General features: G+C 40.7%; 1 protein-coding gene across 3 annotated transcripts in view; it reads right to left on the bottom strand.

Moving 5' to 3' along the window:
* CA8 (carbonic anhydrase 8) overlaps positions 1–25,053 on the bottom strand; it is a 48,433-nt gene that overhangs the window by 7,532 nt on the left and 15,848 nt on the right. For 2 of the 3 annotated variants that reach the window (XM_074944336.1, XM_074944338.1), the window contains exons 4-7: positions 10,703–10,798; positions 6,820–6,882; positions 4,686–4,734; positions 2,707–2,819 (exon numbers count right to left, since the gene is read on the bottom strand). In XM_074944336.1, the coding sequence (XP_074800437.1) occupies positions 2,707–2,819; positions 4,686–4,734; positions 6,820–6,882; positions 10,703–10,798 (321 nt within the window). The remainder of the gene's footprint in view (positions 1–2,706; positions 2,820–4,685; positions 4,735–6,819; positions 6,883–10,702; positions 10,799–25,053) is intronic. The other variant, XM_074944337.1, reaches the window with a different exon arrangement.

Below are 25,053 nucleotides of genomic sequence, written 5' to 3'. Positions count from 1 at the left end.
ATGAGGAGAGGCTGAGGGAACTGGGCTTATTTAGTCTGCAGAAGAGAAGAGTGAGGGGGGATTTGACAGCAGCCTTCAATTACCCGAAGGGGGGTTTCAAACAGGATGGAGCTAGACTATTCTCAGTGGTAGCAGATGACAGAACAAGAAGCAATGGTCTCAGATTGCAGTGGGGGAGGTCTAGGTTGAATGGTAGGAAACACTATTTCACTAGGACAGTGGTGAAGCACTGGAATGGGTTACCTAGCGAGGTGGTGGAATCTCCATCCTTAGAGGTTTTTAAGGCCTGCCTTGACAAAGCCTTGGCTGGGATGATTTAGTTGGTGTTGGTCCTGCTTTGAGCAGGGGATTGGACTAGATGACCTCCTGAGGTCTCTTCCAACCCTAATATTCTATGATTTTATGAAAATGAAAATGTGTTGGAATGTACAGGAATGGGAGATCTAAACGTATGTTACATAAACTGTATAATCTTTTCCCATTATTTCTATTTTTCCTTCAGCATCACATTATGTTAAAATCATCTGTATTACCAGGTTAATAATAGGAACATAGGAATTGTTAAATCAAAACAGACCAATGGTCCAACCAGCGCAGTATCCTATGTTCCAATGGCAGTCCCCAAATGCATCAGAGGACTATATTCAAAAAGACCCTATAGCACACATGATTTTGTAATACTGCAGTATTGGGGGATATTCCTTTTCAATCCCAACAGACTGATCTTCTTAGTGCTGAAGCATGAGGATTGATAGTCTTATAATTTGTCTCCTCCCTTGTATAATTGCAGATGCCATTATTATTATTATTTGTATAAATGTCTGATCCAGTTATGAAAATTTAGGAAGCTAATTTCTTCAACAACATCCTGCGGAAGAAAGTTCTACAAATTAATGACAGGTTTCAGAGTAACAGCCGTGTTAGTCTGTATTCGCAAAAAGAAAAGGAGTACTTTTGGCACCTTAGAGACTAACCAATTTATTTGAGCATAAGCTTTCGTGAGCTACAGCTCACTTCATCAGATGCAGTATGCATTTGCAGTATGCAGTATGCAATTTCTGTGATGAAAAAAGAGATTTAGTAAACTTCTCTCCACAATAGCCCACAAAATCTATTAGCATTTTCAGTTGTGTGCATTGTGTTCAGGGCTTTGTATTTACATTCTAAAATATTTTATTGACCATCAGAAAATACAGAATATAGGCTAAAAATATCTAAGTAGTGTAAAGCAGAATGTCATTCAAGGCCTCAGTCTGATAGCCACAGTATTATTTGATGCATCTGAAGAAGTGGTTTTTTGCCCACAAAAGCTTATGCCCAGATAAATCTGTTAGTCTTTAAGGTGCCACCAGACTCCTCGTTGTTTTTGTGGATACAGACTAACACGGCTACCTCTCTGATACTTGAGTATTATTTGTTTACCTTCATATTTAAGATCCTTTACTTATCATATTATACTAGGATGGTTATAGCAGTTGACATAGATTAATACAGAGTATATTTTTCACAACAGTTATTCTGAGTCTACTGATACCAACAGATGTGTTTTCATTCAATCAGTGCTAAACTGTCATGAGACCTGCCCTTTCAGCAAGAACATAAGTGTCAGACTCATGATTAGATATTTTTAAGTTGCAGTCATTTAATTTTAAAAGCTTTCAGAGTAGCAGCCGTGTTAGTCTGTATCCTCAAAAAGAAAAGGAGGACTTGTGGCACCTTAGAAACTAACAAATTTATGTGAGCATAAGCTTTCGTGAGCTACAGCTCACTTCATCGGATGCTTGCCTTTTAATTTAAAAAGTAGTTTACTGGGAGCTCGTGCCTTTATTCTATGATTCAATATGAATTATATTGTTGAATTAATTTCTCATATTAAAACAAACAGTGTCAACTTAAAATAAGTTGCAAACAAACACATTTCTTTGTGTTACAAGTAACACCTTCGATTATTAAAAGTGAAAGAATTTTTAAAAATCCAGTTTGTCACTGTTTATGCTCTTTTGTCTCTGCTGTTTTGCCTTCTCTCAGCACGGACAATGAAAAATCAATGCATTCATATTCTATGTTATAGTTAGGTTCACCTTGCTCATTGCTGGTGTTCCTATGATTAGGTTTCAAACACTGCAGGGGAATATTTATGTGTTCAGCACCAACAGTTTCCGCTGGTATTTTTTATTTATGTTGCACAGAAAAGCTTACATGTATTATAGAAGCATCTTTTTAAAAAAATGGGCCAAATTTATATTGACTGTTCATTTGCTAACTTTACTATGTAAGATTAAGAAAAGAGTAAGATAAATTAAATAGAGTGCAAAGCAATAGAGTTAACCCGCACTATTAACAATTTTCATTCTCCAGGACACAGTGTCTCCTAGTGTGTCCTTGTTCCCTTAACATCAAAAAGAAGTGATATTTGAAAGCTTTTGATTACAAAGGATTGAATTTCTTTTGCTCATTGATTTCTTGCTTTCACTTTAGCAAAGAATTATTTTAAATGCAGATGATAAATGATAACAAGATTTTTTTCCATCTTTGACCTTTCCACGCATTCACTGACTAAAAAGGTTTAACATTGACTTGAAAAGCCATGTACAGATTTAATGAGATCTTCAAGGAAAACCGGATATAGCATCATGCTGTATATTTGCACGCTATAACCTTTAGCTCAGAACCATATTCTCAGGTCACTTTAAGCACAGTTATTACCTGCAGTTGGGATACAGTCAATGGATATCGAAATAATATCCAGGTAACACTTTCACTGCAAGGTGGGATGGTAAGTGAGCCCTCATATACCCAATAATCACGTAGAAGAGGATCTGAAATTAAAAAGAGTATTTAATGTTAATGTAGTAATTAAGGAGTTTCTATTCATATATACACAGATTTTATTATAATAATTTATACTTACTCTGTCCAAGAATCTAAAACTGCTAAAATCTACAGAAATGGCTATTATTATCCCTATATTACAGATGTGAAAAAGCAAGGTTCACAGAGCGTACGTCCTCAGTCACACAGCAAATATATGACTGAGTGGAAAACCGATCCCAGGTCTTTTGATTCCCTGGTCCTCTGCTCTAACCATTAGTAAGTGCTGCCTCCTTTAGGACTAGACTGTGCCTAGCCCTGCCTGTATAAAAGGGAAGATGAAAGAATCAGTTCCTTTCTTGTAGCTTGGTCAGAGGAGATCAGACACAGTTTCAGGCTCTGATCCTGCAGGAAGCTCAGAGCTCTTTGCTAGATTGGGGTTTAAATTCTTGTGCTCCCACAGTGATAGGGCCAAGAGCTGCAACAGAAACCCCATGAGGAGGAGCAGGTATGGCGAGGGCTGTAGTTATACACTCCCTCCATCTCCACATGTGCACCTTGGTCATCATGAGGAAGAACACTTGCTGCACCCTGTAGAAGTGCCACTGTATGCATTCTCCTAGTTCTCCCGTTGGCATTGTTCCACTGCAAACATTTTCACCCTCACCCAACATGTGCATGGGCTTAAAACCACAATCCAGTCTTTAATTTTAGGCAGAGCTGGTAGGCAAGGGTCCTGTGGAAAAAACCAGTATGTGAGCATGTAATTAAAGACTATATCATAACGCATATGCAACAGGGGGCTGAATTAAGGTTGCATTTGCAGCCTTAATTCTGGCATTTCCTATCTTTTCAGTACTTGACTTTCCAACCTTAAAAATGTTCTTTTAATGTAGTTTTTTGTCTGTAATGTGGAAAGCGACTGCCACAATGGCGTGGAATTTGGCATGGAGGCAGCCCTTACAATGGAAGCTTTGTTCTGGAGGAAACTGGTAGAACTGGTCAAAAAAGGGGTCACATTTTCATGACACCCTGCAATGCGGTTGGTTACACTTATTTGTCTTTGTTGGTCTAAGACTTATTTGCTGTGTGACTTTGGGCAAGTCACTTAACTTCTCTGTTACCCATGTGTGATGTACATTTCCTACCATTTGGGGCATGCTTTCCGTTGACATCAAGCCCAACGGAGCTGTGGGGATTAATTATCAAACTCTGTACAGTAGTTGTTTAGAAAAACAGCTCTGTATAAGGAATTTTAATATCTACCCTCTGAAGCCTGGAGGAGGAGAGAGCATTGCACAAAGATAGCACACAACTTTCCCTCTAACCTGGGTCTAATGTCTCCCCCAGAGCCAGCAGGGATGGAAGATTATCAAGCTGGCTGGCCAGAGAGTAGTGGATGTTGCACAATCTTAAAGAATATACTGGCATCCACACTCCCCAGCTGGAATGCTCAGGAAAACACTGTACCTCCACATCACCCCAGGCTGGGTCTGTGCCTCTAGGGCACCAATGAAGCCACTGATGTATGCTGTCACTTCCTGTGAGTATCACAGTTGGCAGCTGCATGGCAGAGGCAGTAATCTTGAAAACAATGATTAGACACAATGAGAAATATAATGGGCACTCAATGGGTAAATTGCTGATAGCCAGACACTGTTCATCTCCACCGCTGGTCAATGGAGCACCCATGTCCTGATCTACAGAGAGTTTTGCTGGTAATTCAGCTGCATTAAGCTGTTCTCCAGGAGAGAATGAGTTGCAACAGGATTTTGTAAAGTGGCACAAGGTATTCAACTATTCAGAGCACAACATATGTAACAGTACATCTACACTAGTAAGTAAAGGTTTGCTGTATATGAAACAACACCTACCTGGTAATAAAGAGTTGGGATTAAAACAGGGTATTGTTTTGGACTTCCCCTGAAAAATCAATACAAATCCATCTCATCACCAGTTCTCATTAAAAAGATGTTGAAGGGGAAAAAAGAAGCCTTTGAAAGTTGTCATCACAGTAAGCCTTGAATTTCTGTCCCTGGCAACCACTGCTGACAGTCTCCATTGAATCATCATTACATTAGTCCTTGCAGCTATACAACCCCTTTATTTATTTATTTTATATTTTCTGTCCAAGGCTACCCAGCCCATTTTTGTAGATCTCTGCTACCTTAGTCTCTCCTTTTGGCACAGAGCCCCCTGTAAGGCCTTGATCCTGCAGCTCCTGCATTAGCTTCAGTGGGATTCCACATAGGTGAAGCAACGTGCCTACACGCAGGACTGGCCCCTAAGTGAGCTTTGTCCCAAGCAGCCTGTTTACTCCATTATTTCTAAGGGCCAAATTCTGCCCATAGATGCCTAACAGTAGATGGCCTTTGAGATCATGGATGACAACATGTGCATCCAAGCACAGAGTTCACCGCACAATTGAAATTGTCTTTGATTTTCAAAAGTGAATTTCAAAGCTTTGGGGTTTTTTGCAAAAAGATGCTTTACACCAACATCAACGCTTTATAAATGTAAAAATTACCAGTGACTGTGGGGGGGAAGGGTTATTCCCTGGAGGAATATTTTGTTATATGTTGCATGTGGGTTTGTATTTAATAGCAGATGGCAGGATCTCTGCAGTGGCTGTCTTGCTCTAGGAAAGGGGAAGCATTTTAAGGAAGATCCTTTTAATTGTTCTTTGGTTACATTTGATTTAATTTTTATTTTAAATTGGAAGCACCTGGATATTATTTACAGGTGCGGTAAAATGAATTAACTAAAAATGCATTTTAAAACAAAGTGTTTGAAATTCAGTTCCCTCCTACCTTTACATGCTAAGTCCTGAGCATCTGGATTTGTATTTCCCACATCAAAATGCCTAACACAAATCCAATCCAAAGCCCATTGACTTCCACTGACTTCAGTGGGTTTGGATCAGGCCCACCGAGCAGGAAGTGTTGTGCTTCACTCCGTGACTTGTAAAGCTTGTAAGAAAAACGTGTAACATACCAATTCTAAGTATTAGCGAATATATTATCATAAATTTCTCATTAACCTCTTTTGATTAGGGCAAAGTTGGGTTGACATTGAAGATGTGATTTTGGGGTGTGACACTTTATAATATAAGACTATGTTGATGTGCTTAATGCAAATAAAATGTATGTATGCACAAAGAATGTATCATGCTGGCCCAGTGAATTCATGAGTAAGCATTCAGGATCTTCCTATTTTTATCTGTGCTACCAATAAAGTATAAATCGTTCTACACAAGCTCTCTCTCTCTCTCTCTCTCTCTCTCACGCACACACACACACACACACACACGTACACAAACACACACAATAATAGTTTGTAGAAATGAATGCTACACCTGAGTACATGAGATATTGTTCAACTAAAACAAGATTTAAAATTCAGATTAATTAATAATAATACATCATTCCTAAAATTCCTATGCTTCAGTCTTTTCAGACCTATACATTTTCATACTTTTCATTCATCCATCTCAAAGCTCTTTATAAACCCAGATCCCCTGAATACCATTCCAATGCCATATCTAATTCATTGACTCTCTTAACAGGGTTCCACTATGCTATAGCCATATTGCAGTTGTGATTTTACCTGGGTGTTCGGTCTGCATATTCTGCTCTTGTATAACTTGAAACCTGACAGGTTGGGGACTACTGATAATGGGGTTCTCTGAACATTCAGTACAGATCTTTCTTGGTGGTTGAGTTCACATTGACAAAGTATTGGTATCATTAAAAAAATCAATACTTGTGAACCGTTACTGGTATATGAGATTAAAACTTTCCCTGCAGTCAGAATAGGAAATAATTGTACTAATTGTGTCGGATTTATTGTTAAATGTTGACTTTTAATGGTGACCACTGTATTGTGGCTCCCACATGATATCTTAGCGCAAACATTTCTGACTTCTCTGCTTCAGTTTATCTTCTTTGCCCATCCCCCATTCAGTCCATCTCTGTCAACTATTTCTGCTTCCCTCAGACAATTCCTCACCTTGTACTGGATGTCCTGGAGAATTTCAGTTACGACCTTTAGGCCTAAATGTTCCTTTCCTATCTGAAACATAACAAACAAACAAGCAAACCCAAAAATGAACTTCGCTGCTGTATTGTTTCTGAAAACTAAGAGAAAGGTCAACAAGTCTGGCCAATTCAGTGCTTGTTTGTAGTTAAGTTATACAACCTTGGATTAACCAACTATTCTGGTACATGGCAAATTCAAACAAGAGGTACTAATTCACATACAATAAAGTCATTGGCCTGAATGAAACTAGATTTAAGTAACTTTAAAACAGTAACAGAAACTGGCAGAATTTAAAAAAAAAAAGTCAAAGTCAAGGTTGATAAGCCTGAACTCACCTTGTTTTGCCTCCACAGTGCAGCACATGCTTCATGTAAGGGTCAAAGTCATGCAGCATCATGAGGTATAAATGCCCAGGCTACAATCTGTCCTTACACATTTTTGTTAGAAGAGTATGTAGAAGAGAACTTAGTACACAAGCATGACAGAAACCTTTGAGTTTGTTCCCATAGTATTGCATAGCTGAGGCTGTGTGCTCCACTCCTTACTGAGGATAACCTCTCATTGAAGTGAAGGAAAGTTTGCTTGGATGAGAAGTGCAGAATCATAGCTCACCCCTTTCTTCTCCACCCCCCCATACACACCCACACCCTTTTCATACTCCAGGGGTGAAATCCTGGCCCCATTCAAGTCAATGGCAAAACGTTCCCATTGACTTCAATGGGGCCAGGATTTCACCCCAGACCTTTATTGAATGTCTTTGAGAAGCAGACAAAAGACACATGTAGAAAGAAATTTTTAAAATGAAAGATCCTGATTATTAATGTAGATTTAAAGTAGCCAGGTTGCATCGTAGAATCAGGGCGCATTTCTAACCTGAGCTATATATATATATATGCTCATACATATATGCACGCCTGCCATTGACTTCATCAAGAGCTGTATGCACATGTACATGGGCACAAATGCGCTCAGATAGTTTACAAAATGTCATTGTTTAAATGCAGTATGTTTCTGAACTAGGTACATAAGCACTAATAGAGCAGCATGGGCATATTTTTTAAAAAAACCTACGGAAGCAAAAAACTTCACTGCACACACAGTTCTCCCCCTCTGGAGAGGATGAGAGAAAGAATGAACCACTTATGACAGATGTTACTCACATTGCTTAATGCCTTATTGGAAGATACTAAGATGGTGAGGGTCTAGAAGAGTCTATCTAAGTCTATACAGAATAGTATAATAAATTTACAGTTTCCTAGGACCAAAAGGGACCATTGTGATCATCTAGTCAGACCTCCTGTATAACAAGGACAATAGAATAAAATACGGGGAGCATTTTCAAAAGCACGTAAGTGATCTAGGAGCACAGGACCCATTGATTTTTAGTGGGACTTGTGCTCTCAAGTAGGTGATTTTGAAAATCCCTCCCTAAAAATCAGGAACTCATAAAACTTTCTGGGCTTGATTTTGATGTCACCTTGCATCATGATTTCAGCTGAGTTATTCCTAACTTACACCATGCATTGTGAGAGCAGAACAAGCCCCCGCGGTGTTTTTACATTCATAAGAATGTTGACAAGATTGAAAGAACTAAAATTTGACTTTTTTTCTAATCTGTCAAATGTTTATCAATGCCTGTGGATGGGAGGAACTGGAGTGCAGGGGGAACTTGCACCAAGGCAGGAATAGGTTATTTTAAAAATGCACCCAACACTTCCAACTGACTAGTGGTCTTGGGGGCGCTCGGGCATGTGTTTGCGCATATAGGTTTTTAGGAGGAAAAAAGTTTTAGTAGGAGTTAGAAACCTCCAAGAAGCAATTATAAACAGCAGGGGCTGAAAAAAAATCACTCTTTCTGCCTTTAACAGAAGTGAAAAGAAAATGTGACTTAATTTGTTTTCTCACTGGACCATTAATAAGTAGCATAAAGCAAATTATGATGTTTCTTTAGACAATTTTTAATTATGTAGAGCCTTTCTTGGCTAATAAGAAAACATCATGGAATGCTTAAGGCAAGAGACAGAAGTAGAAAAAAAGATACTGGTTAAGTTTCAAAGATTTATTTAAGAATGGTATGTAACTTTGTAAGTGACTCCAAGGTTATCTCTGCTGGAATTAGAGGGTGACTTACATAAGCAGTTTTGACATAAGCCTGTAGGATAAGAAGTTGAGAGAACTGAGAATTTCTAGCATTACTGTTTAACAATTCTATCTCAACACTGACACTGTAACCAATGTACCTTTACATTCAAATAGAGGTAAATCTCAGAGGTGCTCAGAAGCTCATTATGGAATATGACTAATTAACAGTACAACTGTGAAAGGGAATCCATTTGATCAAAATGTAAATCATAACTCTCTTCCTTGAACCTCCTTAAATGGAACTGTTCACTGCTTGTCATGACTAGGGCTGTGTGAAATCAATGCTTTGGGTTCACAGGGGTTTTGGGAATCAAAACTGGTTGGCTTTGTTCACAGGGTTCACAGCTCTTGAAGCCACTTCAGTGTCACTTAGAGTCAGGAGATCACATGAACCCACAATTAACTCCCAGGGTCACCAACAGGCCACACAGCCCTTTTATTTTTGACTTTTCAGGAAGGGCTGCCCTATGACCACCATCACCCAGCATCTCCCAGTCCAATGTCTCCGAAGAGGGAAAGTCTCTCCCCACCTTATGCTCCTATGCAGAGGCCACACTATGGTGGTGTCCTTGGGTCTAGCACAAACTCTCTACGGGGTCACCCCTATTGGCAGCACTGGCCTGTGCTAAAGTAAGTGGAGACTTATCCACACAACACTCCTCCTGTCCACGTATCTCCCAGGACCTGAATAACAGGACTGACCAAGACTGGAAGGGAGCAAACTTTAAGTGGACTTGGTCCCTGAGAGCTCTAGGAGGTGTTGTATCCCAGAGGCACACTACCTCCTTCTGTTCCCACTGGAGGGGTGTGATTCCACACCTGTCCCAGCAGAGACCTGTGTTGTACTGCCACCATTTACAGGTAGCACCATGCCGCAGTACACAACAGTTTAGGAGAAGAAACTTCAGAATTTCCTTTTCCAATTGAAACTTCAGGGTGAATTGATGGAGCCTGGATGTAATAACCCAAGCAGAAGTCTGGCCAGAACGTCAGCGCTAACAGCCTATTTCATATTAAGAGTGCTGTGGGACTTTTAACGAGCAAAGAAGTGGTCAGCACTTCAGTTTTTATACAGCACCTGCAGCAGCACAGTGCCACCTAGCATGCTAGTGTTCAGCACTGACTGAGTGAGAAGGCACCTTCTGAATTTCCAACACCACTTCCTGCTGCCACCTAGGTGTTCTTTAAAGGTATGTCATCCAAGTACCTACCCAGCCCACCGCTGTTTAGCTTATATGCCATGACAAGGCTGCAGGACAAGACGGTTCGATGGCACGTTTTCCATTCTTTAGTTACATTATTTTAAATATGTTGCTTTTAATCAAATATCATTTTAGTTACCATATACACTGAAGATACATGTAGACAAACACTTGTTGTAATCACTGTTCTAAGCTGTGCGTGTGTGCGCGTGCACACAGATCCTAAACCCCGCGCACATGGCGAAACACCTCATGCACAAAAATTTGCACAGAAGCACAAAAATTTGCACAGAAGCAATTTTTTACGCTCACAGCCTGTCAAAAATTTGCAAAGAAGAAATGTTTTGCACACACGGCCTGAGAAAACTTAGAGGGAACATTGGTTGTAATAGAATACAAGCAGCTGTCGATTTCTTTTGTTTTCTGAAATCACTAACAGTAGAAAGTAGAAGGAGACTCTTTTACAGGAGCCAAATGATAACATGTGATCACCACAGTAAAATATTTACCTGCACGAACAGAGCAATGATAGCTATACCGTGCTTCTTCCCCACTGCTTCATCAATACTGCTGTACCGTGTAGAGTTCCAGTGGATTAGATGGAGCTAAAACAAAATGATACAGACAATGTCACCAGTAGGAAAAGTTTCTGTGTACCTGAAAAACAGGAAGGTGATTTTAGCTAACAAAGCCAGCACATATTATAGAAGATGGAATCCCATGATGACCATTACAAGTCCAGTAAGAAAGAAGGTACTGTTGATAGCCTCCCCTCCTATTTTAACCACAGAAAGGATGCCCTGCATTCAGCTCTCAAGTATTCATGACAAAGGCATGGATCAATGTGGGAGCAGTGCATTACAAATGGTGTACTCCCTCATTTTGGGGCACTGATATAAACTCTGCAAACTCAACCCATCGACATTACCTCTCACCGCCAGCTAGCTCTCTTCCACACCTCAAATTTATATATGCCACATTAGAGTATGGCTGTGGACATGGATTTTCCTAAAGTTCATTTAATTGGCTGGCTGTGCCTTCTTGATAGTACATGTCTCATGAACTACCACTGCAATGGTGAACCGCTGGGACCTCATCACTGAACAACAATCCCTCCTCCGCCCCATGCTCATTGAACAATGGGTTGGGAAAAGGTTAAATGGGGAAAAGGTAAACACAGGCAGCATGGCTGGGGAGAAGTGGAGACAGGCAGCTTGCAGATGCAAGAGATGAAGGTATTGGTGGATGATAAGTGTGTATTACGCTGCCTTTTTTCCCCCAAAGTGCCAGTAAAAGCTTGGGGAATCAGGGCTTGAATTAGTTGCTGCACATGTAAACAGGAAGCAATAGTCACTGGCTGGTAAAAGGGAGGTCTTATTCTGGCAAACTGGTACAGCTGCCCAGCAAGCATTGGGAATCCCTGTCACAGAAGCAATCTGTTAATGAAAAGAAAGAAAGGGGAAGACTGACAGCTTTATATAGTCAATGGCAATATGCATTTCAAACAGCTGACTGTTTCCAGCACTAATGATAACATGTTATCTCCTTGGCTGTGGCCCATAGCATTGCAGAGGTTTCCCCCACTCAAGCATGTCTGCTTTTAAGTTTATCTAGGAGCAGCCCTGGCACATTCCATGCAGATAAAACAGCTACAAAAAACTAAATTTAATTCCCTGTTGTAAAATCGAGTGATCAATATTTTGCACTGTTACGTGTCTGAGGAGTGAAAATGTCACCTGTTTATCTAGCATTTTCCCCAGTTTCTCAAAAAATAGTCTTTAAAATAGAGTTTTTCTCTGTCTTACTATTTCTGCCTGGCACCCCCAAGCAGGGATGACTGCTCTCCACTCCCAGAGAGTTTGCTTAGATTGCTGAGCATCTCCCATGATCAGGCCCTCAGACTGCTGCCTCATCCCTTATTTCAGCTCAGATAGAAACCAAACATACAAATCTGATTATCATTCTTTCAGAAACATTCAATAAAGAATCTTTAAATGTACTGTTTAAAATTAGCATATTAGATCATTTTGTTCATTCTGAACACAAATATTTGACATGATAAAGAAAACTTCAAGCTAAGTTTCGTTAGAAAGTCCGGTTGCATCTAGCAGTGCTAATATAAAAGGTACTTACCCATAGCTACAGAAGTTACAGGCAAATAAATTACCAGCTAAAACAAGACACAGAACTAAGTTGTGTCCCTGTACGTCCTGCATTCATAAAGCCTTACTTGGAACCAAATCAGTGTGAAGGAGCAAATCATCTTGTTTAAGTTTACTATTTAAATGTGTCCTTTTGTAACTTTGTTTTTTTCATAAGTTTGAAACTTTCACAAAATGACCTTTATTTCCATTTTCACTTTTTAATATTAAATGATTCTATAAAAAGCAAAACAAAAGATCAAATAAGGACAATTTAGTTACTAATACTGTCTCTAGGAAAAAGTTGAACTAATACAACCCAATGAGTTTAGAAGGCAATGCTATACCTTAAGTCAGACTATTTGTCCAAAATGCTACATTATTTGATTAGACTGGAATTTGCAGATATTACATTAGCCAGTAGAGGGGGCTCATGCAGTCTCATGAACATAACAAACCTTGAAATTAAGAAGGAAAAATCTACTTCCTACAAACAGGTCTGTACAGACACCCAAAAAAGAACAACATTCCAGTGACTGTAATTGTGATGGTAATGTCCTTGGTACTGCAGAAAACAATACCCCATATCACTGCTATTAATTTTATTTTAAATGTCAGCGTAAACCTTTTTTTCTGTGACTGTAACAATGGTCTTGAACGTTTAGAGAGCCCATTACTCTGACTAAGTCAACAGGCAGATCTGAGCTAAAGCCACCATGACATTCAATGTGTTGTTACGTTCAAAGAGGTAACATTTGTAATCTGACTTTTTTTGCATTCCGACAGCAACGTTGCAACATGTTGTTTTCTGAAGTTCTAAAAGGAAAATGCATGACTTGAGATTTTCCTCAATGAGGGGGAAGAATGTACAAGCCCCATATAGCACAACATCAGCATCCTTTACTTGTTGAGAGGCAGACTGGCCTAGTAGCTAGGGCCCTAGACTGGGGTATAGGAGACCTGGATTCTATTTCTGAAGCTGACCTGCTGTGTACTGGGGAGCAAATTACTTCACTTCTCTGTGCCTTCCCCACTGTGTCTCGCCTATCTATTTAGACTGTAAGCTCTTCAGGGCAGAGACTGTCTACTACGAGTTTGTACATTGTCTAGTACAATGGGGCCCCAATCTCGGTGTAACAAGACTGATAACTGTAGCTCCGTTATTAAGAAAATCATTAGTGGTCAAATTTTGCTGTGGCCAGTCTACAAGGAGGAGCAGAAATACTGTGAAGTGCGTCCTGTGCAACAGAAGCCCTGGTGGGGATTTGTGCTGTGAAGTGCACCTTGCTGCTGCAGTGACCTGGTGGAGATCAGGATGATTATGGTCCACATCAGAGAAGGACAAGTGCTCTTGTGTTCTTGTAGCTGTAGAGCTCTGTAGTGGATATCCACACCACAGACCATTTTTGTGGATCATGGATCAGATGAGGATACAAATTTTGTATCTGCGCAGGACTCTATGTATCTGGTTCTGTCCCTTGGCTTCAGAGGGTTGCTTGAGCCACCTTGTGGGTGCAGAAACGAAGCACTGAGATGACAGTTACTACTAGGAGATAAAAATGGATGCAGATGGGGAATAAGGGAGGGGTGGAATAGGATGGGTTGAATTAAAAGACTCCTGAATTTAACTGTGATGAGAGATGGGCGCATATGAGCATTAGTTAGGGACAGATTGGGCCTGATTTTTGCATGTGCAAGGAGCCTTCCCTCCCTCACGCGCCAGCTACAGTGGGAGGCTCTGCATTCTCCTGAGCACATGCGCTATTCTCTGCTAGTGACCACTACATAGCTGAGAGTGGCAGGAAAAATATGGGGGGACAGTGCCACCCCCTCAGGTAAACACACAGTGCATGCTCCTAATGGGGTTACAGTGAGAATGCTCCCAGTGCCTACTGGAAGAGCTCCAGGAGACATTGTGCATGGCACTTCACAGACAAGAAGGAGACAAAGGCCTTGTCCTCAGGAGTTTACAGTCTGAATTAGACAGGCAACATAATGAGAAATGACCACAAATCATACTATAAGAACGACCCCATGCCTCACTGCATTCGCTCTAGCACTGATGACTTTATACATGCACATTTAAACAAATAAACCGATGGATAGCTTCATTAAAAAACTAAGCAAGCTAATTCTCCTCCAGGAGGGGAGGAAGAAAGAGAGTTCAAAACTGTACCTCTTCATTCTAGTCTTATATACTTGGGAATCACTCAGAGGCTAAATTGATGGAGGCCACGTAAGTAAATAGATAGGTACACCAAGGGGGAACCAAGAAAGGGAGACATCAGAAAACAAGTGGAAAAACAATTCTGCTCTTAGGAAAGCATTGTTTTCAAACTACCATTTATTTTTTACTCTGTGTGTGTGTGTGTGTGTGTGTGTGTGTGTTTGTGTGTGTGTGTTCTTTTGTTTGTTAGTTGTTTTATTTGTAATATGGTTAGGCACACAAAAGTCAGGTAACAACATGAGATACAAAAATAAAAACAACTACTGATGGCAAAAAAAAGAAAACCCATCTACCAACAAAGATTATACAATTTGAACTCTGAGGATTACATTCCCCAATTGATAGAACATACAATTCCTGTTAATATTCATGGGAGTTGGATGTCCACCTTGAAGAACTGATCCCTACACTTCTGAAGATTTTTATAATACAAATATATGATGCCTTTGTAACTGTACATTTCATAGCTTCACTTTCCATCCAACATGCAGCAATTTATATTCACTATTCTGAGAGTGATGCTAACATTTTGATCCTTATCAGACTAATGCACAATATTCTGCTAACCTTCATTTTACACTAATGTGAGGCAGTCATATAAAGAGCACATATTGGTGATACCCCAAACTGATATGACTATAACCACAGATCTGGTAAAATAATAGACTAAAATCACTAGACTGTACTGGCAGTTTATCATTATGTGGTTTTAAGGCATCCATCATTCAGAGGAGAAACAAGCTGAGACTGTCAGTACAACAGGAAAGGTTCTGTACAATTTACTCCGCTAAAGTTTTGATTTTCACTGGTTATGATGTTTTTATTGAGCAAAAAAGAGTCAGCTACTCTGCTACTCTGCCATTCGGATGCACAATGAGAAGTATTTTCACAAACTATTTATAAAACTAGGAAAAGGTCCTTAGCTGTCAAAGAAGAACTTATTTTCCTTGGAGGAGAAAATAATAATTCAGAGGATTTTATTGTAGCTGGATGAGTGGCAAGTTAGTAGCGAGTTCCTTTCAAAGTGAACTGAAACTTTAAAAATGGTAAATAAATAACACTGCACTGATGAAATTGACTTGTTCTGCCATCAGTTAGAGAGAAGTTTCTTCTTAAGTATCACTAAGAAACTCAGATACTAGATTGAGCCTAGGAGAAATATTTCTTTCTGTAGGGGCCATATCCTAAGGACCTTACTTAGTTTTTGCTCCATCCTTCCTTAAGCCAAACACGCACTGATCTCAGTCCTTATGGCTTTACTCAGACAAAATCCCCTCTGACATTAACTTGAGGTTTGCATCAGTAAGTAAGGACTGAATACAAACTCAGTAAGGACCTGAGCTTCAGGCCCTATGTTAATAATGTACCTGCGACTTTAGAATGATTGACCAACCCTGATTTAGGAAACCATGCTTTTCTGTTTCCAGGCCACCAGAGCAAGATCTTTTATGTCTGAATGAAAAGATGGGGCCCTAGGGTGCTGGAGCCTGACATGGAATCAGAGGCATTCTCAGTACTGCTGATAGGTTTATTAGTTCTGGCAGTCAGCTTCTCTCCATAACAAACAGAGTCACAGAATCTTGTAAAAGTTCACTCCTGACTAGGTCAATGGCTGTTCTATGCAGCTCAAAGGGGTCATGAATTCACAGAGAACAAAAGCGATCAGTTAAGCTCTGATGTCAGCCAGTCTTATTCTTACACATCGAGAAACCTAGTCAGGAAGTGCTATATCAGGTACCTGGTTGCAGACATCCAGCAGTGCAAACTCTGGATTGCAATGTTACCTAGTCTTCTAAGCTATGTCTGACTTGACTCACTATTAGCCCTGTCCTTTACTGCCACATTCCCATATCCAGCTGTCATCTGAGTGACAGACCCCTCCTGAGATGCTGTATGGAAAAGCTCCCTATGAAATAAATCACAGCTCATTGTTTATGATGACACATCTGATTAACAGTACAGATTGGTGTAGGACCTTTGAGATCTGGGCTCAGTGGTTGTGGGAAAATGGGAGCCAGTTACCTACTAGGGTGAGTTGGTCTGTTTCCCTTCTGAGGAAGGGAACGGGCTCACACTTGGGAGGAAGAGTCTGTTTGGGAAGGGGAGGCTGAGCAAGCCATCTGTCTAGGGAGATAGGCACACAAAGGTCTGGTGGATCTAAACCCCATTTAGCCTTAATCCAGCCCTGACTACAAGTATGTTATACATTTACACAATAGGGAATAATTTGCCCAGTTTTTCTACATTAAAAAGTATTATATATGTATATATTTTTACTTTCTTTAACTGTTATAAGAGGAATTATGAAATCCTCATTTAGTATTTGGACAAACATAAAGAACCATTCCTTCTGCACTAGTCAAATGACAGTTTTAATAGTAAACTAAGCAGCTGGGACTGGAAAGGCAATTACAGGCCAGCTCATGCTCCCTCAAAGGCAAACATCTATTGACTTCAGTGGCAGCAGGACTGGGCCCTGACAGAAAAAGTCTGCACAAGGCAGCAGCACATTGGTTGAGAGAACAGAATGCAGCATGAAGCACCTGCACAACCTGGCTGTAGCCACTTCCCCCAGTCCAGCTAGCAGCCATGGCCCATGGCACCCCTTTAACATGGTGATGTGGTCCTGAGGATTAGCTCTGCTCATGAGCCTCCCAGTTGTGCTCTTCCCACACTGAGCTCTTCTCCACACTTCTGTGAAGAATATGGCTGGGGATTTAAACTTCACAGTTGTGACACTCTGTGCCTTGGGGGAACCCCCTGCATCTCCATGTTCATCCTTATAAAATGATTGTGTGGTATCCAATGCAAAGTTTGTCCTGTCTTCGGAAGGCTTATGATGCTCTGAGCATTGTTGTTATAGTAATGTGATAGGTTTTAATTTCATGTATATAGTTATGAGGCTGAAAATGTGTCCTTGTGGTTTAAAACAAGCCCAGGCAAAACTCACCAGAAACAGAGGGGCAGTTCACACCTCATCAGGGCATGTATGGGAAAAACCCTGCCCAGCCTCACAGGAACAAAGGACACTAGAATAGGCAGCAACAAAGGATCTTTTGGACTCTTGAGTGAGTTATCCCCCTTCCCTTGGTCAGTCAGGGACTATGATGAGGTAATGCTCACCTGACCCTGAAGGACAGGGACAAAGCCAAGAGGGAAGAAAGAACATGATAAAAGGGAGAAATGTTTGCCATGTTCCTCCTCTCTCTTCCACCTCCATTTACAGACATCATCACCAAGTGACTGAAGCGCTGATCAAAGGGGAGAGCCTGGCTGAAGGGCAACAGCCAGCCTGTGGTGAGAAGCATCTAAGTTTGTAAGGGCACTGAAAGTTTTAAGATCAGCTTAGAATGCGTTTTGCTTTTATTTCATTTGACCAAATCCGACTTGCTGTGCTTTGACTTATAATCACTTCAAATCTATCTTTTGTAGTTAATAAATGTGTTTGTTTATTCTACTTGAAGCAGTGCGATGGTTTGAAGTGTGTCAGAGACTCCCCTTGGGATAACAAGCCTGGTACATATCAATTTCTTTGTTAAATTGATGAACTCATATAAGCTTGCAGCATCCAGCGAACATAATTGGACACTGCAAGACAGTGGTTCCTAGGGTTGTGTCTGGGACTGGAGATATTGACTAGTGTCATTTGGTTGCACAATCCAAGCAGTTTACATGCCAGAGGGTGTGCGGGAACAGCCCAGGAGTGGGGGTTCTCACAGCAGAGCAGGGTAAGGCTGGCTTCCAGAGCCAAGGATTGGAGTGACCTAACAGATCACTGGTCCAGATAACAGCAGGGGAACATCACAACAGTATGTTGTGGATTCCCTCTATATATCCGCTCCACTATTTGTTCCTCACAGGAAGGCAGACATATGGCATGCCCATTGTTGGGTTTTGGGCGAGGGGCAGGGAGGATCTAAAAATGCGGGACAAGAATGAGGATCATAGTGAGTAGATATGTACAATAATATGCTGCCATTGCTGAAGAATAATTTTTCAGATGTATCTAAGTTAGAAAAACATTTTGTTGCTACTGTAACTTCACTCTGATTACTGAGCATGTGCTATTTTTGTAATCAGCTATTCATTTTCTTCCATTGCCTGAATTCTTACTCTCATTGGCTAATTATTACAAAGACTCCCTTCTTTTATGCAAGCAATGTCAAATGTAAATTAATCCTTGGGAGCCTGTTTGTTTCTCTGTCAGAACTAGGTTACACAGAAATTTCCCATTAGCTGTGCAACTAGGTACTGTAATCTCTGGAACAGTTTGTTTAGGCCAGTATTGTTGTCAGCTAAGCATGTTTCTAAAGGTTTAAGACAAAGACTGTCCCTATTAGTTCTGTGTGTCTCTCAGGCTCAAGAGATTCCAAGGTTCTGTTTGGGTGAGCTAAGCATCACAGAGCTTATCAAGAGGGGTATCCAAATGTATCCTATCCAAACCTGATTTCACTCTGGTTTTAAATATTGTATGAATACTGTGGAATGGCCCTCTCAGACAAAAAGGAAGTGCAATGGAGTAGAAGTTACAGCTGCTAGGATCAGCATTAACTTCCAGACAGATATCTGCATGAATAGCAACCCAGTTCAGGGGGAAGCCTGCCACCAACAATGACTATTGCCCAGCCACCGCTTTGAATTTCCCTCCTCCAAATTGCTGAGCTCCTCCAGTGTGTGGCATGGCTACAGAGGAGCCTCTTCTGGGTCCCAAAATAGAGGGTTACTCCTGAGCTTTTCCACCTTGTTGTAGTCTTCCTTGCTCTCCTTCACATTTCACATCTGAGGCATCAGAGGGCATGCTCTAATTTAGGTTGCACCAGAAGAAAGGCAGAGAAATCCAATATAGGCATCCCAGTGCAAAGGGTTACATATAGATGAGTGCATCACTACACATAAAGACTACAAATGCCTCTGTACCAATGCAGGAAGCTTGAAAACACAAATAGGTTGGCTTTCATATACTGGTTAGATGAGAATGAACTGCATTACACCATGATTTCTGGCTGCAATTTATACTAGAAAAATGGTTTTGGTAGAAGAGGAAGAGAAGTATTACTATGTATTAAAGAATCTATGGGATATAGAGAGAGTGTCTTAGGAAGAATAGGTTTTCTGTGTAGAGAAGAATACTTATGAGGTAGATTCAGCAGGAATACAAATCTGAGTTTATTAAAATTAGGATGCACATGGGGCTCTCAATCAGAACAAAGATGAAGTCAAAGGGAACAACTATGGGGGAAAGCAAAAGCCGTGGTAAGCCATCATCATCCTTGCCCTTGACCTTGGGGCTGAACCTGCCCTGGACATAAATTAGAGCATCCTAAGGGCTGCTCTAACTTATACTAGCCAGTAGAGTCCTCTAGAGCAGTGTTTCTCAACAACCGATCCGTGGACTGGCACCGGCCCCTGAGGTCTCCCTGGCACAGTTTAGGAAGGCAACAAGCCAGTCCCTGGTATCAAAAAGGTGGAGGAACACTGCCCTAAAGGATGTTCCACGGGTTCAGGTTTGCCACAGGGCATCATGTTGTGGTTCCACCCACAACGTGATACAAAAGTGGAGGAGAGTGTATGAAGTAAAGGGAATCTTCACCTGCCCATTTGGAACTGGTATGATGTTCCTTTTATAGCTTCTACAGTGCAAAGGGACCCTAGTGAAAGCTTAGGACAGGGGTTCTCAAGTGGGGGGTCAGGATCCCTCAGGGGGTCATGAGGTTCTTAAATGGGGGAGTCGCAAGCCATCAGCATCCACCCCTAATCCCACTTTGCCTCAGCATTTCTAATGGTGTTAAATATATTAAAAAGTGTTTTAATGTATAAAGGGGGGGGGTCACACTGAGAGGCTTGCTATGTGAAAGGGGTCACCAGTACAAAAGTTTGAGAACCACTGTCTTAGGATATGGCCCAGAAATGTATGTGAGATTAGAAAGGCAATAGAAGCTAGTAGAATGGTAATGTGTAATTTCAGCTACCCAAATACTGAGTAAACAATGTCACATGAGGGCATGACTTGGAAAACAATTTCTTACTACCATAACCAATAGTTTGTGTGAGCGTTTAAAGGGGAGAAACTTGACTTACAGCTGAATTGTTTTAAGAAGCAAGTGTGTTTGAGCCACTAAGACTGACCATAATATACAGTAATTAAGTTCCACATCCTCACAGGGGGATCATACCAAGGAATACTACCATGGCACTCAATTTCAAAATGGTGATTTTTTTTAAAATAGGAAGTTAGTTATTAACAGCCTGAAGGGGAAAGTTAGGAAATTAAAATTCATAGAAGCAGTATAGAGGCTGTTTGAGAATATCTTAGTGGCGAGACAGAAGGTCTGTGTAGCCCACAACACAAAAAGGAAGCAAAAAAGTGAACTAAACAAAAAAGCCTGTGTGGTTAAATGGCAAGGTGCAGGTGTTCAGTCAGGCTAAAAATATATCATTTCACAATGCAAATTCAGTCTGAGTGAAGCTAGGTGATAACTGAACAGAACATCAACTTTGGCCAGAACTTGCCTTCCCTCCTTAGTCCCTTCCACGGGTGCAGAAGGCTTGATGGGAACTACCTTTTTGTTCTGTGTTTGTATAGCACCTAGCTCAATGGGGCCATGGTCCAGGACTGGGGCTTTAGGTGCTACCAGAGGACAAATAAATAATAGTGAAAGCAATGTGGGTCTGATTCCAGTGTGGCTCTGAGGAATAGGGTACAAGGATCTTGAGCTGAGCATCCACATCACCTGTACAGTTTTGTTCCACGTGGGATACTTGCAGGCTGTTGAGGAGAGCTCTCGGTGCATGGACATGCACCTGGGATGCTAACAAAAGCTATGTAGTTTATCATTACAGGCTGGGCTTTTCAAACGAACCCCAGGGATGCTGATATTCCACTGAATTTTAACAGGAGTTGGGCACCTAACTCCCTTAGTCTCCTTTAAAAGCAGACAAAAATGGCTGCTATACAGAGAAGTGAATAGAACTTTGTGCCCACGTGACCGAGTGCTATCAGCAGCACGCTGAACACTGACAGTCTGGAGAAGGCTGCAGGTCCAGCTGAGGGCAATTATACACTTTCTGGAGGGCATTGTGAGCACTGGGCTAGCAAGGTAATTGGAGAGAACATAGGAGGAGGAAACAGGAAGCAAGGGGCAGCTCAGGAGGAGGTCAGAAGGAAGCAAACAGTTTGCATGCGCTGCAGGGAAGCCTTCCCCGGCTGTAAGACTGCATTGCATGGCATTACTATGTAAGAGAGGAGTAAATACATACCTTGGTATAAGATAAGCAGCCCAGTGTGTATGGCTGGCTGTGAAACAACCAGAGCTAGCTAGGCAAAGAGGTTCACTGGGTAGTAACAGAGGCACCCTGAGACAGCCCATCTTTGAAAACAATAATAAAGGTGATCCTGAGAAGTATGGACTGGAGAACAGCATTTCAGTGCTAGGGAACACAGTTGACAAAAATCATTAGAGTTAGAAGGCACCTCAACAAGTATAATGGGGAAAAACCAGCACAACTTCTGCTAGGCTAAATGGTATCTCTCTAACCTGTCATAATTCACTGAATGAGAAAGAAGAACCATTGGATATAATTGACTTTGAAAGTCTAAGGGCTGGTGATATAAAGTCCCTCAGAATTAGTATGACTATACATATGTTTATTTACTTGTATTGCAGTAGCCTTTACAGGCCCAGTTAATGATTGGGGCCCTATTGTGCTAGGTTCTGTAAACATACACAACAAAAAGATAGCCTCTGTCCAAAAGAGACAACAGGTGGGTACGATGAACAGATGTGAGGAGAGCACAAGGTAACAGTGAGATGCTGTTCAGCCAATTTCATACCCACGGGGTGAGATGTAATTCTCAATCATGGACTAAAAACTAGCTAAGAGATAGAAAGCGTAGATTAGGAATAAATGGCCTGTTCTATAGGAAGAGGCTGGTAGGGGTGTAGCCCAAAACCAGCACTGACTAGTGTTGTTCAATTTATTTACTAGCAACCTCGAAGAAGGGTTGAAAATCTGCTGGCAACACAAAACGATGTAATTAGTCAATAAAGGGAAGGATTGCAAGGCACACACCAAAGGGCCTGAACAAAACTAGATGACGGAATGGCACACCTACAGCTGAAATTCAATTTATACGAGTGAAAGTGCAAGGAACAGCTGAAACTATCCATACACATGGTGATGGGTTCTGAAGTAGTTGTAACATTTGAGGAAAAGCTCTAGGTGTCATTGTGGACAGTCCAGTTTGCTTAAGCAGTCAGAGTAACTAAGCTGTTAAGTTTGCTTAAGCAGTCAGAGTAACTAAGCTGTTAGGCTGTGTTAAGGAAGGGATAGAGAATTGAGACATTACATATAAATCAATGGTATGTCCTTATGCTGAACAGTAAATTCACACATGACAATCTCATCTCAAATAAGACATAGCAGAAATATTGACAGTCCTCTGAAAAACAGAATTAATAGCAGGAAGGGCTTCCATAGGGGGAAAGACTAAAGACTAGAACTATTTTTGGCAGGTTGGAAAGACAAGTAAGGATCAGAAATACAGAAAAGGCCAGCCAAGTTCTCCTCTTTACCCCACCTTACAATACAAGAAGGGATTAATTTTAGCAGAAATGCTTCATTTTAGGGCTGTCAAGCGATTAAAAATGTAATCACAATTAATCACGTGATTAAAAAAATTAATTGCGTGATTAATCGCACTGTTAAACAATAATAGAAGACCATTTATTTAAATATTTTGGATGTTTTCTACATTTTCAAATATATTGATTTCAATTACAACACAGAATACAAAGTACAGTGCTCACTTTATATTTATTTTTGATTACAAGTATTTGCACTGTAAAAAAACAAAAGAAATATTATTTTTCAATTCATCTAATACAAGTACTGTAGTGCAATCTCTTTATCATGACATTTGATGATGGTTTCTGCTCGATAACAATCGAAAGCAGTGTGGACCAACACATGTTCATTTTCATTATTTGAGTCAGACGCCACCAGCAGTAGGTTGATTTTCCTTTTATTGGTGGTTCAGGTTCTGTAGTTTCGACATCGGAGTGTTGCTCTTCAGTGATTTCTGAAAGCGTGCGCCACACCTCATCCCGCTCAGATTTCGGAAGGCACTTCAGATTCTTAAACCTTGGGTTGAGTGCTGTAGCTTTCTTTAGAAATCTCACACTGGTACCTTCTTTGCGTTTTGTCAAATCTGCAGCAAAAGTGTTCTTAAAATGAACAACATGTGCTGAGTCATCATCTGAGACTGTTATAACATGAAATATATGGCAGAAGGTGGATAAAACAGAGAAGGGGGCATACAATTCTCCCCCAAGGAGTTTAGTCACAAGTTTAATTAATGCATTATTTTTTTAAACGAGTGTCATCAGCATGGAAGCATGTCCTCTGGAATGGTGGCCGAAGCACGAAGGGGCATATGAATGTTTAGCATGTCTGGCACGTAAACATCTTTCAATGCCAGCTACAAAAGTGCCATGCAAATGCCTGTTCTCACTTTCTGGTGACACTATAAATAAGAAGAGTGCAGCTTTACCTCCTGTAAATGTAAAATAACTTGTTTGTCTTAGCGATTGGCTGAACAAGAAGTAGGACTGAGTGGACTTGTAGGCTCTGAAGTTTTACATTGTTTTGGTTTTGAGTGCAGTTATATAACAACAAAAAAATCTTTACATTTGTAAGTTGCACTTTCACAACAAAGAGATTGCACCTCAGTACTTGGATAAGGTGAATTGAAAAATACTATTTCTTTTGTTTATCATTTTTACAGTGCAAATATTTATAATGAAAAATAATATACACTTTGATTTCAATTACAGAATACAATATATATGAAAATATTGAAAAACATCCAAAATATTTAATAAATTTAAATTGGTATTCTATTGTTTAACAGTGCGATTAAAACTGCGATTAATCAGGATTAATTTTTTTGAGTTAACTGCGATTAATCAACAGTGCTACTTCATTTCCATTGTGCATGAGGTCAGGAAACAGGGAGGCCACACAGGGAGTCTTTGATGGACACAGAGATGAATGCTGAGCAGCTCTCTCAACACCGATGAAAGTGGCAAGATGTGACCTTGAGCTACCTGCATGTAATGCAGTAAGCCACAGCTGCCACTGCAGGCCATGGGCTTTAGTAGCTCCTGTGGCCAAGCTGCAAGGTTCTCCTCTCTTTGCCTTGGTTTACAGGGAGAAGGACCTGATCCCTCGCAAAATCTTTTAAGTTCCCCACACACAAAACCCTTTTACTCCGATTTTGCATAGCAGACCAAAATATCACTGTAATAATCAATATGATTAACAGGCAGGGCTCACTGCCATAGAGTACTGTGGGGGCAAACAGCTCAGTATGATTGGTAGAGGAACTAAGAGAAGTTTGTGCAGTTAGGCCACCAAAGGTAACAATACAAGGGTCTTGTGTCAGGTCATATGTTGTTCACTAGTTATGGGAGGAATAAATTTCACCCCCACA

The sequence above is a fragment of the Natator depressus genome, chromosome 2, assembly GCF_965152275.1.
Source record: "Natator depressus isolate rNatDep1 chromosome 2, rNatDep2.hap1, whole genome shotgun sequence".
Taxonomy (NCBI): Eukaryota; Metazoa; Chordata; order Testudines; family Cheloniidae; genus Natator; species Natator depressus.
This window is presented reverse-complemented; position numbering and strand designations above follow the sequence as displayed.